Source organism: Corylus avellana, chromosome 3, assembly GCF_965113065.1.
Source record: "Corylus avellana chromosome 3, dhCorAvel1.hap1.2, whole genome shotgun sequence".
NCBI lineage: Eukaryota > Viridiplantae > Streptophyta > Magnoliopsida > Fagales > Betulaceae > Corylus > Corylus avellana.
In genome coordinates, this window is record NC_142492.1 from 27,894,130 (window position 1) to 27,912,688 (window position 18,559).

The 18,559-nt window shown below is 37.1% G+C and overlaps 1 protein-coding gene across 1 annotated transcript in view; it reads left to right on the forward strand.

Annotated features, from left to right (window-relative positions):
* The first annotated feature begins 2,995 nt into the window (after nt 1-2,995).
* VRN2 (VEFS-Box of polycomb protein) overlaps nt 2,996-18,559 on the forward strand; it is a 32,812-nt gene continuing 17,248 nt past the window's right edge. Inside the window, exons 1-4 of the mRNA XM_059585062.2 lie at nt 2,996-3,145; nt 3,795-3,965; nt 4,326-4,381; nt 11,282-11,346. Coding sequence (XP_059441045.2) covers nt 3,840-3,965; nt 4,326-4,381; nt 11,282-11,346 — 247 coding nt within the window. The 5' untranslated portion in view covers nt 2,996-3,145; nt 3,795-3,839. The remainder of the gene's footprint in view (nt 3,146-3,794; nt 3,966-4,325; nt 4,382-11,281; nt 11,347-18,559) is intronic.

Genomic DNA, 18,559 nt, shown 5'->3' on the forward strand with positions numbered 1-18,559 from the left:
TATTATTTTTGTTTTTTTGTTTTTTTTTTGTTTTTTTCGTTTTCACCGAAAATATGGGTAAATGTCGTCTTACATCAATGCTTGTGTAGTCTAGTGCTCCTATTGTAAATATTGTTGTTGGTTTCAAACGTAGGAGAATCAATGTAAGATCCTCCATGTTGTAGGACAAATGGTTAGGTCACATTTCTAGATAAAGCATAAGGGTTGATTAAAGATGATATCATTCTTAACCTATTTTCTATTTTAGATATTAATGTTGGTTGTGTTAAATGGAGAGATTACCACTAAAAGGAGAAGAAGAAATGTTAACGAAAGTGAGGATATTTTGGAATTGATAAATATTGATATATGTGATCATCCCATTACTCTTGCTACTCTACCTTTATTGATGACATTCTAGTTATTGTCTCATTGATCTCATTTGTGAGGGGTTGAAGTAATTGGACATTTTTTAAAAACTTTTAAGGCTATTTTTGAACTTCAAGCATATGAGATTGAAGTGTAATATACAATTTTTGAGACCCATAATCAAAATGAGGTTGCAGAAAGGTGAAATCATACTCTGATGACATGGTGTGATGCATGCTTATTCACTCAACCCCGCCTAAGTTTTTAGAGAATTGCAAAGGGTACTAATCTTTTACTAAAAGAGACTTACTAAACTGATGTGTAGCTTATTCATTGGTATTCGTTATTTTTTTTTTTAATTAATTGTTATGTTTTTCTCTAATAAATAAGCTACACATCGGTTTAGCAAGCATCTGTTAGTAAAAGATTTAGTACCTCTAAAATTTCTCAAGTTTTTATAGGGAGAAGCCTTGAAAACTACAACACACATTTTGAATAAGGCTATTGCAATGGCTTACTAGGGTCTACATTCTATTGCTATTCTCCATACCAAGTGAGATTACGTTATGGGAGGCAACCCCAATGCATGTTATTTCACCATCATAAAAGAGTACTGCTAAAACCATATTTTTATCCAAGAACTGTCTTACAATGTTGACATAGTAGTCCCAATCAATTATTGGATTAGTCCTTATTATTAAAAATAAATAAATAAATGGTTGGTTGGGACTGCTAGTATTGTGGGATAAAAATATGGTATATAGCATGTTAAAGAGATTAACACATTGATGAGTCTTTTAATGAGCCCATAAGATAGCATGCTGAGACACCACCCAACCCAAAAACTCAAGCCTATGAATTTGGGCCAACTATGATATATTAACACTCAAACTTGTTACAAATTTCCAATGCTGGACTTTACCCTTTTACACTCACAAATGTATAATTAGCAATCTACCCCTCATGTATGAATCTATCATCACATTGCTACCTTCCCCTTCAACATAAATCTTTTATCAATCTTATGGGCCTTCTTCATTATCAGTTGTGGGCTTGCTCATACCTCACACCTTTGTCCCTGCTTCATAGACTCTTGTTTGTGCCCATGTCATTAACTTTTTTGCTATTTACTCTAAGGACCCTCGTCCATAATCACAACTTGCACATTTTTTGATTCCTACTCAAGGAACCCTTGTACAAACCCATGCCATTCACTATAAAGAGTCTTATCTATGCTTGCACCTTGCATTTTTTTGTCGCTTACGACAATAACCTTTATTCGTGTTTGCATCATAACATAAATGGGTTGGTGGGTTAACCAGGTTGACATGAACCCAACATATGAACCTGTTTTGCTACCCCTAGTGCAACCACCCTCTAGTTCTACCAGGTGACTGTCCATCAAAAAATACTTTTCATGTTTTCAATTTTTTTTCATTTTCGTAGGTTTGTAGAAAAAAAATTTCAAAAATTTTCTGGGTTTTTTTTAGGAAAACCCTTTCCATTCCTTAGGAGATGAATAACTATTTTTTATGGGATAAATGCAAAATCAGTTATTGTCGTAGGCCAAAATTACAAATTGCTCATTGTGATATAAAACATAATTCAGAGGTCCTCAAGATAGGCCAAAATAACAATTTGGTCACTGCAGTCAATTCCGTCAAAACACTTAATGTATTTCGTTAGTGTGACGCGTCATCACCAATAAAATGATGACACGTGTCACTCTTTATTGTTATTTTGGCCTACTGCAAGGACTTTTGAATTATTTTTTATACTGCAAGAAGGGAACAAGATCTTCTTAATTTCAAATGAATTGGATAATATCCAGTTAGTTATAGTCAATGAGTATTTTTGTCTTTTTACTTTTTGAGGAGACTAAAATACCCCTCCACTATAACTAACTGAATATTATCCAGTTCATTTGAAATTGAGAGGATTATAATTCCACAAGAAGTATTGAAGTAATTTGTAATTTAGGCCAATCACAATTACTAATTTTACGTTTATTCATTTTTCTATAATATATAGGAGAATAATTATTCCCTACAAATAATGAGCAACCAATCGAAAGGATAATTATTATATAATAATAAGGTTAAATACCTAATATCTCCCTGGAGTTTGCCAACTTTATTTTTACTTCCCTGGGGTTTCATTTTTATCACAGGAGGTCCTGTGGTTTTGGAAAATGACCAAGTTATTCCATCCGTTAGTTGACAGTACGGAATTTCACGTGGACCAATCAGATGTTGACATGTGACACCTATTTAATTTTTTTTAAATTAAAAAAAATGTTTTTTTTTAAAAGGAAAAAAAATTACCCCAATTTTTTTTTCTTTTCCTTTTTTTTTTAAATACATTTTTTAATTTAAAAAAAATTAAAAAAATTAAATAGGTGCCACGCGTCAACATTTGATTGGTCCACGTGGAATTCCGTTAATCAACTAAACGGATGGATTAACTTGGTCATTTTTCAAAGTTACAGAGACCTCCTGTGATAAAAATGAAACCTTAGGAGAGTAAAAATAAAGTTGACAAATACTATAGGTATTAGGTATTTAACCTATAATAATAATAATAATATTTTCTTTGTAGTGGTGTATCTCGCATACAAAAGAAGTAGGAAAGTATGATGAAAGTTGGCAAGCGAGTCAAACAATTCCGAGGAGTAAAAGAAACGAAAACACAAAAATAAAAGAAAAGGGTATGCTTTTATCGTTAGGTAACCTAACGACTATCTCTCCGGCTCTTCTGCCTTCTCAACGGAAACATCAGAATCTTCCGGCCACTTCGGGTATGCCTTCTCATCTACATACATACGTCACTCTGTGTGTTCATGGAAATCGCTGTTTCAGTGCTAATTATGCGCAATTTGGCCCCTTTATCTGATAAGCCAATTAAAAGAAAGCAAATTCTAATTTCTAATTCTTTCAGGCCCACGCCCATCTCTAAACAAAAAAAAAAAAAAAAAAAAAAACATGATTTACGAGAGTAGCGTTGAAATTTGATTCACCAATTATGACAGTACTGTCGCCATATATGTTATTACAGCTTTGACGTTCTGGGGCAACTCCTGTATGTTGAAATTGTTTGTTGGATGCTAAGTGTTGGTAAATTTTTTGGATTTTTGAATAAGATATGCCAATGTTGCAGTCAAAATTTTTATTGATATTCCCTGATTCATATCTATCAATGTAGCATTATTGGGTCTCCGTAAGATGTCCTGATTGTTATAGTTAGAATTATCTACCGGAAAATATTGTGTATGATATAATAATTTTTAAGTCAATTTATTTATTTATTGATATTCCCTGATTAATATCTGTTGGGTCTTCGTAAGATATCCTGATTTTTGTTATTTGAATTATGCACTGGCAAATATTGTGTATGATATACTAAGTAGATGGTGTATGCTGGTTTTGACACATAATCCCTTGTTGCAGCACAGGAATCCTGATAGCTTTTTGCATCTTGGGACCATAGATAAGATGTGCCATCAAAATTCCTGTGTACATTTGTCGGTAGAAGAGGCAACTGCAGCCGAAGAGAGTCTGTTAACATATTGCAAGCCTGTTGAGCTATACAATATTCTTCGCTGCCGTGCTTTACACAATGTACTATCTGGCATTTCCTTGCATAATCCACCCCTGTTATTTTTAACTCATTTGTGTTCTCTAAGAATGTCTAAGTTGGAACCTTTATATTATATAACCTGAGTTTTCTTATTTTCTTGTGTACCTTGAGTACTTAAAGACTACGGATATGGTTCTTCTAGAAAATTCGAGACAGTAAATCATTTTGAAACTGATGTTGGTCAGGGCTCAACCTTATCCATCACATGTTGAGTGCTGATCTCTGCATGCCCTTCACATGTTGCCACCTTATGCTTGCACATCATTTGGGTTCTCAAATTCTTCTCCTTTTTTGAAAGGCATGCCCTCTTTTTACCTTCTAATACACTTTCTTTGTTGTAGCCTTCATTTCTTCGAAGATGTTTGCATTACAAAATACAATCCAAGCGTAAAAGGAGGTATGTCATCATCTTTACATCTACTCTATCTTTCTACTGGAAGTATATTCTACTGGAAATAGAACCCGTGGATGTCTCTATATTATTTTTTGTAAATCTTTGAAGGCTGGTGGGTTATTGTTATTGTTTGTTTAGCATCAGTGCTCATCTTTCAAAAGAGAAACTTTTACTCTAATAATAGATCTCCAAGTGTGTGGGGCCTATAGTCAAACTTAACGAACATCCTGGCACTAGAAAAGAAAGATCAAATGATACTTGTCCTAAGAAAAGGTGGAAGACTAGCAATGAGTTAACGCACTGGACTTTGGTGGAACGTTTTCACTAGGTATACATAATCTAGGCGACCAATTTCCGGAGTTGGAGCGAGATTGGCTAGTGGAGTGATAGTGCAACTGTGCAAGAGTGCCTAGTTCCAAAAAAACTCAGGAGTGGGATTACCTCTGGAGTTTCATAAGAAATAACTAACTAAATGTTAATATGATATATTATTTGTTGATAAGATTACATATGCTGCAAAATATAATTGTATCATATGTATGTTGTATGATGTATATGAAAGTGTCAATGTATTTGATATATTTGGTGTGAGAATAACTTCTATAGGGATTTAGCATAAACCAAGTCCTTTGTGCTTTCCAATGAGAGGATGACACATTAGCATGAAACCAAAAAAGGGTGTTATGAAATTACTAGATTTTTACCTTCTTTATCACTCATCGACCAAAAAATCCCCATTTACGTATTCTTTATCACTTCTCTTGAAAAAAGAAACACCACTGCCCACATCAATGCCAACGCCAACGCTCTCCCCTCCGCCGAACGCCACCATCCATTAACAACGCCTTCATTGCTACAGCGCCCATAAAGTAAGTTCTTAAATTTCTTGATTTTTCTCTCTCTACTCCTTGTCGAAGTGTGACATGGCGGCGATCAGTTTCTTGAAGGTCAGGTTGATCAGGGGCTTCTCGACCATAACCAATGGGTTTGAGTTTGGTTCTCTAATGTCGGCCACCCATGATGTGCTTGAATTGGTCTTAAATGAGAAGGGCCTTGATTTCTACGGGTGGGCACGGGTCGGGGGTGGGGCGGGTATTGGCTTTTTTTCCACCCGCCCCGCACCTTGCGGGTTTGGGAAATTCCAACCCGTCACCCGCAAAAAATTACAATACCTACGCGGGTTTGGGTATTGCGGGGTGGGTTGAATAGGCCCGGGTTTTGCGGGGTGGGTCGGGTAAAAATCCAATAGGGCTGGGTATCGGTCGGTTAGGACCGGTTAATGGGCTTATCGGTCGGTTAACCAAATCCTAATCGATTACCGACTGATAAGAAGTGTTAACCGAAAATTATCGGTCATATCGGTAATCGGTTAACCGGTCGGTTAAATCGGTTTGGGCTTTTGTAGGCTTTTTATTGAGCTTTTACTAGTTGCTAATTGGGCCAAAAATTAATTGTTTTGGAGGTCCAAATACTTTTTGTTGTGCTAAAGCCTAAAATAGCTTATTAAAAATTAGTTATTTTAGAGTATATTTTTGGCTAAAATACCTTATTGAAGCTTTTTTTTTATATTGATCCATTACAATAATAAATATAAAATTCTAAAAAATTAAAAATTAAAATAGCTTATCGGTCATATCGGTTTTTCGATAAAATTTTTTTAACCGATTACCGACCGATAACTATCGGTTACGGTTAATATCGGTTCGGTTAAAGTCGGTAATCGGTAATCGGTAATCGCTTAATCTGCCCACCCCTAGAATCCAAAGCATCAAAATTTTCTCTTCCACGCTCCAAAGGATTTTCTTAGCAAGCAAACAGATCGAGGGAAAGAAGGAGAAGAAGAGAAGAAAATCAGATGGAAAGGAGAAAAAATTTAACTAATCAATCACAAGTCACAACTTACCTCATGATTCATGAGAACCTAATAATCAGAGGGAAAGAACCATGGTCCATAATTCCTTCTTTCTCTCTCTCTCACCGTAAATTTCTTTCTCTCTTTCTCTTCTTTATCTCTCTTTCTCACTGATTCTCCCTCCATTTCACTCTCAGCCCAACTCTCTCCTGACTCCTTCTTAATTTCCTTGTCTTTCCGTCTTTGAGCTCTCTGGATGTCGGTAGAAAGAGCATGGGTGGGAGCTAGGTAATGGAAGCTTGGTGGAGGGGGAAAGAAGGAGAAGAAAATCAGAGGGAAAGAAGGAGAAAATTCTCTTGCTGGATCTGGAGGTGTGAGATGAGAGAAAATAGGGTATGGGTGGGAGATATTTTGGGTTTTTAGGGTTAGGTTACTGATGGGCGGGTAGAATCGGGGTGGGGCGGGTTAGGGGGTTGTATGACTCTTGGTGGTCGGGTGGCAAAGCCCGCAGTGCTGTTGTGTGGAAGATGGTTCCTCTTTGTCTTATGTGGTGCATCTGGACTGAGAGAAATGCTAGATGCTTCGGGGACTCGTCTAGGAATATTGAGGATCTCACACACTTTTTTTTGTACATCCTATTCACTTGGACTGCTGGTTGGCTAGCGCCCTTAGTGATTAGTTTCCTTGATTTCCTTTCTATGTTTTCTTCTTCTTTTTCTCCTTCTTAGTCACTCTCTTGTATACTCCCTGTGTACTAGGGTTGCGCCCCTCTGCGCTTTGATAACACATCTTTACTTATCTAAAAAAGAATCGGGGCGAGGCGGGTACCTGTAGGAAAAAAATGTCTAAACCCGCTACCCGCCCCCCCCGCATGGGTTGGAGGAATTTTACCCGAACCCGCAAAAATACACATAAAACCTGGTCGGGGCGGGTTGGGCGGGTTTTTGCACAGCCCTACTGATTTCTCGAACTTGAAGGGCAAATGGACCGGTTTGGAGATTGTCCACGTGTTCTTTCTAGCCAGTCATTTCCATCTATACAGGAAACCTATACAAATGGCAATGAAAACAAGGACAAATGCAGATGCACATGATAGGCCTAGAACTAGAGGTTTGGTTTTGGATTTGGGTTTTCTAGTACTAGTGTGTTTGTTTATGGGTGGTGTTTTTGGAGGGGTTTGTGAGGTAGGGTTGTGGAATGAGGTGGAATATGAATTCTAGGTGTTTTTTATGTATTCAAAAAGGAAGTCCTAGAATGGACGAACGGGGATTTGCCAAAATTTCTACCACTTGGCTGGGCCAACTAGTTCGGTGAAGTTGTTAAGTGAAATGTTCAAGAAGTTAAGGCCACTGAGTGGAGGGAAACCAGAAGGAAAAGTACCATTAATGGAGTTGTGGACAAGTCTAAATGCTTCAATGATGGAACAAATGAAATGGATTTGACATTGCCTAAAATTTTGTAGCTTGAAATGTTGATGTGCTGTAGCTCGGTGAGGTTGGTGAACCTAGAAGGTAGAGTTCCGAGATTATTGGTTGACAAATTGAGCATTTGAACCGAACGCCCCCCCCCACTACTACAACACTCGTAACGTTGTTGTTTGATAGTGGTGTATGGTGGTGTTCAGCTTGAAATGTTGATGTGCTGTAGCTTGGTGAGGTTGGTGAACCTAGAAGGTAGAGTTCCGAGATTGTTGGTTGAAAAATTGAGCATTTGAACCGAATGCCCCCCCACTGCTACAACACTCGTAACGTTGTTGTTTGATAGTGGCGTAGGGTGGTGTTCAGCTGAGGTGAGGGCGTTGGCGTGGGCGGTGGCGGCGGCATTTCTTTTCTCAAGAAAAGTGATAGAGAATAGGATAAATGGGGATTTCTTTTGTAGATAAGTGATAGAGAAAGTAAAGATCTAGTGTTTTCTGGACATTCACTTTTTTTGTTCCATGCTGATATGATGTGTCATCTTCTCATTAGAGGGCACATAGGACTTGGTTTGTGCTAAGCTCCTATAGAAGTTATTCTCATTTAGTATAACATTAAGATCAATGGCTACGTAAGTATAAAAACAAAGCACTAATTACAAAAAAAAAAAAAAAAACCAAAGCACTAATATCCAAATTAACTTGGTCTAGGGGTTAGAGGTGTGACTTTCTAAGATTGAGTGTTTTGTATAAAATTTAACAAACCCACTACCTTTTTTATAATTTGAAAATAACCTCAAATGGACTAGAGCACAGAGAAATCCACTTTCTAACAAATATAATATGCAAATGCACTCTATGCAAGGAACTACAACTTAGGAGCAAGTTTATTCCTGTAGAGGGACAAATTATGTCACCTAGTTCATAACAGGGTTATGTGGATGTAAGATGAAGATAGGTATCTAGTTACAATAAATTTTCGTCCTGTGTGCTTTCTATTAAGCATTTGGTTCTTTGATGAGTGAATTTAGAGTGCAAGTATTTATTACAAACCCTTTATCAGAGTCGGCTTTGAGCAATTTATGTTTGCACAACTTTTGGCTGCCAATCATCTTTGAGTGTGGTGAGTGCTTTGCCTTGTGTCTTGTCGGTGCTTGAAGGCATGTTCTTTGGTAGTTCGAAAGTTTCTCCGGCATCAGCCTCAATTTTCTAGTGAGGAGGGGGTATTCAGAATAGCTAAAATGGGGAATTAGAGATGGTTTTTCAATGTCTTTTTCAATAGCTCTCGTGGTTTTAGACAAGATGATCCTCTGTCCTTCCTTCTAGTTGTAATTGATATGGAAGCTTTGAGTTGAATGATGTTTGGCGCTGTGAATGGGGGCTTTATTTTTGGTTTTCCGATAGGGACTAGGAATGATGACTTCTTATTAATTTCTGATGTAGCGTGGTGTAGTAAATCACATAATTAACTCACACAAAACTCACAACTCTTCCCAAAAACCAAGAATTTGAGGCAAAATATGAGAACTGAACCTTTGAGTGGTTTTAATTGAAAACTGAAGATAAATAAGCAGAAGTTGCAGCCTAAGCCATCCTAAGTGTGTTTATATAGACAAACAAGTCCAAACACTACTAGGAAAGCGAAATAAAACAAAATTCTCAAATCGCGTTGTAACAGACAGAAGAACTGTTTGAATGATGCAGTACTTGGTCGAACGAGGATTGACTGTTCATTGAGACCTTCGATTGGGATCGACCAGCCTTCGATCGAAGCTCTAGGGTACTGTTTTTGTATTTATCTCGACGGCCTGTTTTGATCTAGTAAGTGTTGAAATTAGAAAATCTTCATACAATACGATTTTCAGGAAAAATTCTCACCATGGATAATCTCTGCAAGCATCACATGATATTGATGGATTGGTGTTGTATATGTAAAAAAAGTAGGGGAACTTTGGATCACCTTCTTTTTCAATATGATATTGTGAGAGAGTTGGTGAAATCGAGTGTTTCAAATGTTTGGAGTAGAGTGGGTTCAACCCAGATGGTGGTGAAGCTCTTGGCATGATGAAGTTTGAAGATTATGAGAAGACAAGTTCAACGCTATAGCTTTGTTTTCTTAAATCACTCTTTGAGTGGATCTTTGTTGATGCCCTTCTCACTATCTCTAGCTTAGTAGATATTTGTGCTCTCTTTCATTGTTCTTGATCTAGTTTTGGGTGTTCTTCTATTGTATATGTCCTATGTACTTGGGTTGCACTCTTTGCGCTTTTAATGGATTTGCTTTATAAAAAAAAAAATTATTCTGTTGTGCCATTCCATCTCTTATCTAAAATCATACTGTCTGTCGGCTTCTTATTTAACATATCATTCTTATCTATTTATGGTTTTGTTATTTTAGGTCTTCCTCTAACATTTTTCACTCCATCAATTGGTACTAAATTACTCTTTCTCACCTGTGTATTTATCTGTCTCTACATATCTACTTAAAGAAAAATAAATTAAATATTTTAAACTCATGTCATTGTTGGAGAGTGGGACTCCCTTAGTCCGGTCAGTATGCAAACATGCGTTGAAATATTACTGGAGAGCTAAGGTAGCTAGAGGAGCTCCGGTGAAAGATTCTCTTCTTGTTGAGGCGGTGGAGTCTTTCGGTGTTTCATTGGTGCAGTATCAATCCTCACCTGTTGTTGGGTTCATTGCACGGATGTCGTCGTAGGCTGCACACGGCCAGGTGTCTGCTTGTCACGTTCACTGAAAGTACACCTCATTAGGGCAAGGGGTCCAGTAGTCTTCGGTTCTCTGAGCCAGTGATTTCTGTTGGAGAGAAGGTGAAGGCTGATAAGGGCTTTCTTCGGCGAGGGTTCCTTGGTCTGAGTCCCGCAAGGCATGCTTCTCATCCCTCGCCTGAGGTGTCGGTTGCGACTTTGTCGTCTTTGGTTGTTAAGGAAGATGGAGTGGATGAAGATTTGGGTGATAGCTCCTTAGGCACTGTAGTCGATGTCAGATTGACTGGCTTGATCCAATCACGAAAGTGGCCAGTAGGTTTTGGTCCGTCTGGGGAGATCGTTGTGTGGGATTTGGGAGACGAGGTTTGGGATGGGGAGTATGAAGATTCCCCTTACCCTTTGGATGTTTTTTCCTCCGACCCCCTCCATTGGGTGTTAGATTGTGATGAAGATGAGGACCGACCTTGGCGCTGTTGGATGCTGTTAAAGAGGACTTTAGTTGGGAAGCAAAAGGTTGCGCAGCCTAAGACTAAAGGCAAGAGGGAGCTGTTGAATTTAGAAAGTTCCATTAACTATGGCGATGCAAAAACGTCCGTTTGACGATGGAAAGGCAAGGCTCATGTGTGGTAGTGTTGAGTGTCCTTGTGGGTTTCAGGTGAGGGTTTTCGGGTGTTGGGTTTTTGCAGGTGCTCCTCTTTTTTTTTTTTTCCTGCTTTTTGTGTCTTTTTGTATACTTCCTATATGCTTGGGGGCGCCTATGCTTTTTATAAAGCTTCTTTGATTACCTATAAAAAAACAAAAGTCATCAACTTGCTAATCTAATGTGTCTGGTTTTTTTGTTTGCTCCATTTCTAGTTTCTTTGTTTGCTCCATCGGTTATTTAATAACTTTGGCTGTATATTCTTCTCTAGGTTGAAGGCTGAAATTGTAATTTTCAACTATAGGGACTGCAACAACATGCTACGGAAGACTGAAGGTAGTATGAACTTTCTTTCTCCCTGTAGCATTGTGCATCTTCTCTACGAGACTACGACCTATTTACTATAGTTAATGGTATATGATGAAACTCTATTGTTCTGTCTTGCTAAACCCTTTTTGTTGCAGTAGCAACTGGATAGTAATTTATTATCCAATATTTTCTGTACGTTATTGGTTCCTCTGTATCATAATTTTCACTCATGGTACATTAACCTGCAGAAAACACCTGCACTAGGAGGCTTGGACTGGTGGGGTGGTTTTTCTGCTAAGTGCTAATAGGGATATAGGATATAGAATGGTACAATTAAATTGATTGAGAATGGTACAGTTAATCGATCTTAAGGCATAGTAATTATGATTATATTATCTTATATTTGTACTGGCATAGCCATGGTACGGGTTTTTTTATTAAATTCAAACAATTGTTGATTTTTGCCTTATAGTGACAGTTGACTGGATCATATTAAACTAACATTAAAAAAAAAAAAATTCATAAAATGCTACTTGCAATAGATTTAGCCACCTTAAAACCATTTTATATATATTAAATTTTTGTTCTTTTTTAACCTACATTTTATAACCATTGTTAGTAAAACTTTTGCATAGCTATTAAATGTATATGCACCTAAGTATGAAACTGCTGAAAAGTTTTGGCCTATTTAACAATTTTAACCACACTAAAACCATTTAAAATGTTCATTTTGGTTATTGGGAGCTAATATTATTATTTTTTGTGCATTATTTAACAATTTTTTCTTTAGTGCTAATGCTTACAATTATTATTGGAATATTTAGGCTTAAGAAAGTTTGTTTTTTTTGATGAATTAGTAGTCGTTTCAAAAGCAACAACTAAGCCTCCTTACACTTCTGCATAGAGACAGCAGAAAACTAGATTTTGAAACATGCTTCAAAAACAAATCTCAACAAAACGTTATAAAACAACCAAAGAAAACCAAAACATTAGACCAGTATATGGGGATCAATCCCCCAATTATAGCAAATGTCAACATTACCTAAAGTCTTCCTAAATTTACCTTTGCCCAAAATACGAACTCTAACCTCCCACTTAATTTTCTACAGTAGCTGATCCTCAGACATGGGATGATTATTATGCTTCAAAGTATTTCTATTCCACCAAAGATGGTAAACCGAAGCTCCCAGTGCAGGCCTACAAACAAAGGTTTTGAAAACTTTCCTTTTCTACTGTGCCAACCCTTCAGCAATAATCTCTTCCCGGCAAAACAGAGGCTTCTTCACATTACACAAAGACATAATACTTCTACAAATTCTACCACTATAGCTTCAACCAAAAAACAAATGATCCCTATCTTCAGTAACATGTCTACAAAACACACGTTTTGTGTCCGCTTGATAGCCCCACTTCAACAATTTATCTCCTGTTGTTAATGCGATTTTCATAGCTAACCAAAGAATAAAAGCATGCTTCAGAATCGTAAGAGGAACCAAACTAATTGCCACCATTCAACACATCCCTGTTTTTTCCTCAAAGCATCTCATGTGTCTGAACTGGAGTACTTACCAATTTTAGACACCACCCAAACCGGTTTGTCAAGATCACCAAGATCCACCATTAAGAGTTTGCTGGGGCCCAAAGCCAGTTACCATCTTGAAGAACAGAGGAGAGTTTAGCATTCACATTGCTTCTTGCATCATAGATCATACGGAAGCCAAATCTGTCATACAAGACACTCGCTGGATGCGACCAGTCAGTCCACAAGTTAATATTACTACCTGCACCAACTTCAAATTTAAGAAAGCTTCGAGCTTCTGGTCTAAGCTTTAAAAGCTTCCTCCAACTCCATGAACAAGATTGAGGAACCTTGATTATCCAAAAGCTCCTTCATTTTAAAAGAATTTACTAACCCATGCTAAGAAAGTTCCTTTTAACAGTTTAACAATTCATTTTCCAATTCTCACACTTCTTTTGAATGACTACATTATAATTTTATTTATTTATTTATTTTTTGCGAAAACGTCTTAGAAAAGAATATAAATAATAATAATGAAAAGAAATAAAAAGAAAGAAAAGAACAATTATAGAGGAATACATTAAATTCAAGTGACTGTTAATTTTTTCTCTATAGTGATGGTTGGGTAGATCGAATTAAACCAATATTAAACAACAAAAAAATCATAATATTTACTTGTAACATATTTAACCATCCTCAAACCATTTTTTTTTTTTATATATATATATTAAATTTTGGTTATTTTTCAACCTACTTTTATTAACTATTGTTAGTAAATTTTTTGTCTAACTATTGAATGTATATGCACCTAACTATGGAACTGCTTGAAAGTTTTGGCATATTTAACTATGTTAGCCACCATAAAACCATTTAAGATGTTACATTTTAGTCATTGGGAATGTAACATTATTATTTTTAGTGCATTATTTTACATTTTTTTCTGTAGTGTTTATATGCTTGTAACTTAACTATTCAATTTCCGGTTCTCACGCTTCTTTTCAATGATTGCATTATAATTTAATTTTAAAAATATTTTTTTCGAAAATGTCTTAGAAAAGAATAGAAAAAAATATAAATAATAATAATAATACTGAAATCGAAAAAAAAAGGAAAGAAAAGTTATAGAGGAATTCATTTAATTCCAACAACTATTGATTTCTGCCCTATAGTGACGAACGAGTAGATTGAATAAAACCAGCATTAAACAACAAAAAATGGTCATGAAATGCTACTTGTAACAGATTTAGCCACCCAAAACCATTTTATATATTAAAATTTGGTTATTTTTTAATCTAGTTTTTATTAGCCAATGTTGGTGAAATTGTTGCACAGCTATTGAATGTATATGCACTCAAGTATGAAATTGTTAAAAAGTTTTGGCTTATTTAAGAATGGTAGCCACCCTAATACTATTTAAAATGTTAACTCTTGGTTATTGGGGAGGTAATATTATTATTTTTAGTGCATTATTTAACAATTTTTTCCTTCAGTGTTGATGCTTATTATTATCATTGGAATATACGGGATTAAGAAGGTTTCTTTAGCTTCCAACTTAAGTATTCATCTTACAATTCTCACGTTTCTTTTCAATGACTGCATTCTAATTTAATTTCGCTTTTAAGTGTTTGGGCGTAGGGGTGTAAATGAGCCGAGCCTGAGCGAGCTTCCCTTGTTCGGGCTCGGCTCGTTTAAATTTTACTCGAGCTCATAATAAGTCGAGCTGAGTCGAGCCAGCTTGCGAGCTGGCTCTTATATTTAATTTTTTTTTTTTATTATATAAATTTAAATTTCAAGTACTCTTAAACGGCTTAAGAAGCCAGTTTAAAATACATTAATACTTCAATTGTGGTTATAAGTAGCACATTGTTGAATCCAATGTCAATTACTTTATTTGATATTATATAATCATATGATTTAATTAAATTATATCATATGATTAATGATTTAAATTATTATCATATTAACTTATTATCTTTTTTTTTTTTTTTTGAATTGAACTTATTATCTAATTGTAATTCTCAAACTCCTAAGTCCTAATTCCTAAATCCTAATGATCGAATGGTCATACACTCATACTTAAATTAGATGATCATATTATCTCACAAATCACAATTCATATTAATATAATAATATTATCTTAGATCTAAGATTATGTGATATATGTTTTCTAAGCATAAAGTATCTAATAATGCTTTGATTAAATGGTTGATGGCACAATAAATTTTACAGTTATACCATATGATTATATCATATGTTATAATGATTAATGATTATATCAAATATTTATTATTATTATTATTATTTTTTGGTAAGTAAAGTCAATGTATTAAAAAGCGCAAGGGACGCAACCCATGTACATAGGAAGTATACAAAAGAGCCCCCTACACAAGCTTTAAACTGAAAATGACGCATAAAGATCTATAAATTCCGTAAGCATTGAAGCTTGCGAAGAATACCCCAAGACCCTCCATGAGAAAAGTGTTTGGAGCACCATTTTCTTCAATTCTATAGTTCCCATTTCACGATCCTCAAAACTCCGCGCATTCCTTTCTTTCCATAAGGACCACATTACACACAAAGGGGCCATCCTCCAAAGGTGCATGACTGTCCGCTTTCCCCTTTGCCCTCTCCAACTTCCAAGCATTCCTTCAAACTCCTCGGCATCACCCACGTTATACCAAACAGCTGAAGAATCATATTCCATACCTCTACAGCAGCCTCACAATGCACTAAAAGGTGATCAATAGATTCGCCACTCTTCTTGCACATACAACACTACTCTGTCATAATGATGTTCTTCTTTCGTAGGTTGTCCAAAGTTAAAATTTTCCCCATAACCACCGTCCATACGAAGAAAGCCACGTGCGGAGGAGCTTTACTCTTCCAAATAAGCTTCCACGGGCCATACACTGGGGCTGAATTAATCTTCACCTTGTAGAATGACTTCACCTCAAAATTTTTTCTCTTCGAGGGAACCCAACTAATTTTATCTACCTCACCATGCCTAACCTATTGGGAATACAGCATTTCGAAAAATCTTGAAACCTCCTCCAGTTCCCAATCATGAACAAGCCGAATAAACCTTACATTCCAATAAATAGCACCATTTACCATCTCCATATTCTCCTCCACCCATGCCTCCTTTACACATGCTATATTGAACAAGGCGGGAAACAAATTCTGCAGTGATACCTCCCCACACCACACATCCTGCCAAAACAAAACTTGAGACCCGGTTCCTACCTCGAAACACACATGTTGCTTAAACTCATCCCACCCTCTTCGGATACTTTTCCACATTCCCACCCCATACGACCCTCCTACCTCCTTTGATGCAGATCGCAGGTCCCCTGGAAGTGCGATCGATCGCACATGTACCTGCGATCGAGCGCAATTCCAGACACTTGCGCACAAGGCCCCTAGTTGTGCGATCGAGCGCACTCAAGCATATCTGTTCCGCAAAAGGGACATAAGAGACACTTATCTTAGTTTTAATCTTTTGTTTTAAACTAGGTTTCTTTGTTAGTTGTTATTTTATCTTATCTTTCAATTGTTCAGATCAGATTAGGTTCTTTATTAGTCTTCTATTTGGTTTAGTCTTCTTTCATAGACTTCTAAACCAACTTTATTTCATTGTTATTTTAGAATTAGGAGTCTTGGGCTATAAATATATACTTATAGCCTTTAGCAATTCGGTTGTTGATTATTATTGATTTTGATTAATGAGAATACTCAGAGTTGAATTTATTCCTCTTTTCCTTTAAACTTTAGAGAGTATCTATTGTTTTTAGAAGAATTCTTAGATCATTGATAGACTAAAGATCTGGAATTAGTTATCCGCTGCTTTATTGTTGTTCTTCGCTGCAACCTACTAAGTCACGCTGCATCAGTTGGTATCAGAGCTCAGTTACTTTCCATGAATGGGGAGGAGCAACCGCTTTGCAGACATGAACGAGGTGTACGTGCGCACGGAGACAGCACGTAAGGAGCAACCGGCGATTCGTTTGAGGCACACATGAGTGGTGGGCCAAACAATTGTCGTCGCCAACCAAGACCGCGATCCGCGAAGGCGGAAGGTAAATCTTTCGCTGAACCTTGGCAACACACGGAGGATCGATTCAGCGCTATGAGAGATCAAATTGAAGACCTCACTATCCAATTATCCAACTTGTGTGGTCAACATGGGAACGGATCTAGAAGCCCGTTTGCGGAGCGCCGAACGCACGGACGTCAGCATCTTGAGCAAGCTCATGCCAATTGGCGGGTAAGTAGATTTGAACTCAAAATTCCGAAATTCGACGAGGATCTAAAACCCGACGAATTTCTGGATTGGGTGTTGGCTGTTAAAGAGGTTTTTGAATTCAACGGGGTGCCCGATGAACAAGAAGTCTCTTTGGTGGTACATACATTCCAGGGAAGAGTTGGTGTGTGGTGGCAACAACTGAAGAGAACTAGGAAGCTGGAAGGCAAATTGAAGATCAATAGTTGGGAGAAACTATTGAAAATATGCGCATCGCTTTCTTACCCCATAGTTATACCATGGGCCAGAAGTCACAAAATTGGAGACAAGGGTCTATGACCGTGACAAAGAAAATAGAAAATTCCTACAAAAAAAAGGTGTTTAGGGAAACATGGAGTGAGGCGAAGAGTTCACGACATGCCAATTGGGCCTTTACTTGCCAACCACAAATCCATAAACCGAATCCATATTTTGTGGAGGAGGAAAAAGAATCTGTGGATGAGGAGTTTCAGGAGTCCGAATTCATTGATGAAGAGTTTAGGCATGAAGATGTTGTAGATCCTTCGCAAGGATTTGTGGATTGGGATTCCCCATCAACCTATGATGACGATATCAATGAGGAAGAACCGAGTGAAGGACCTTTGGCATCCGACCTAGAGGACGAGTACGAAGATGATGGATTTTTTCCCATGCTTGACGGCTTCTACCCCGAAGATGATCAATTGGAAGAGGAAGAGCCCACGGATGACATCGACAATTATGAAGAGGTTGATGAAGACTTTTCAGGTGAAGTGCCTAATTATAATGATGAAGAGGGTTATGTTGATTTTCTTGGTGTTGAAAGTATTTTAAATTCTCCTAACAACAATTGTGATGAGTTCTATGCGGATGAGGAGAATTATATGTTCACAAGGGAAGCAACGATTGACCCGTCCTTGAGTATCTTCATAGCACGTGAAAGGGAGAAGGAACGAGAGAAGAAAGGCAAATTTGTAGTATTGCCAAGTGGTGTGTGGGGCTTTCATGACAACCATCAAGGTATTTCGATGATGAGAAGCATCATGTTTATTTTGGGATGTTGCCTTGTTTTGATCTTGAGGAAGGGTGAGTGGAATGAGTTGACTGGACATCCGAAGGACCGTGGAAAGAACCGGCCGAATTCGAGGGCGAATTCTCTCCAACAAGGGGAGAATGATGCAGAACGCAGGTCCCCTGGAAGTGCGATTGATTGCACATGTACCTGCGATCGAGCACAATTCCAAACACTTGCGCACAAGGCCCCTGGTTGTGCGATCGATCGCACCTGTAGTTGCGATCGAGCGCACTCAAGCATATCTATTCCGCAAAAGGGACATAAGAGACACTTATCTTAGTTTTAATCTTTTGTTTTAAACTAGGTTTCTTTGTTAGTTGTTATTTTATCTTATCTTTCAATTGTTCAGATCAGATTAGGTTTTTTATTAGTCTTCTATTTGGTTTAG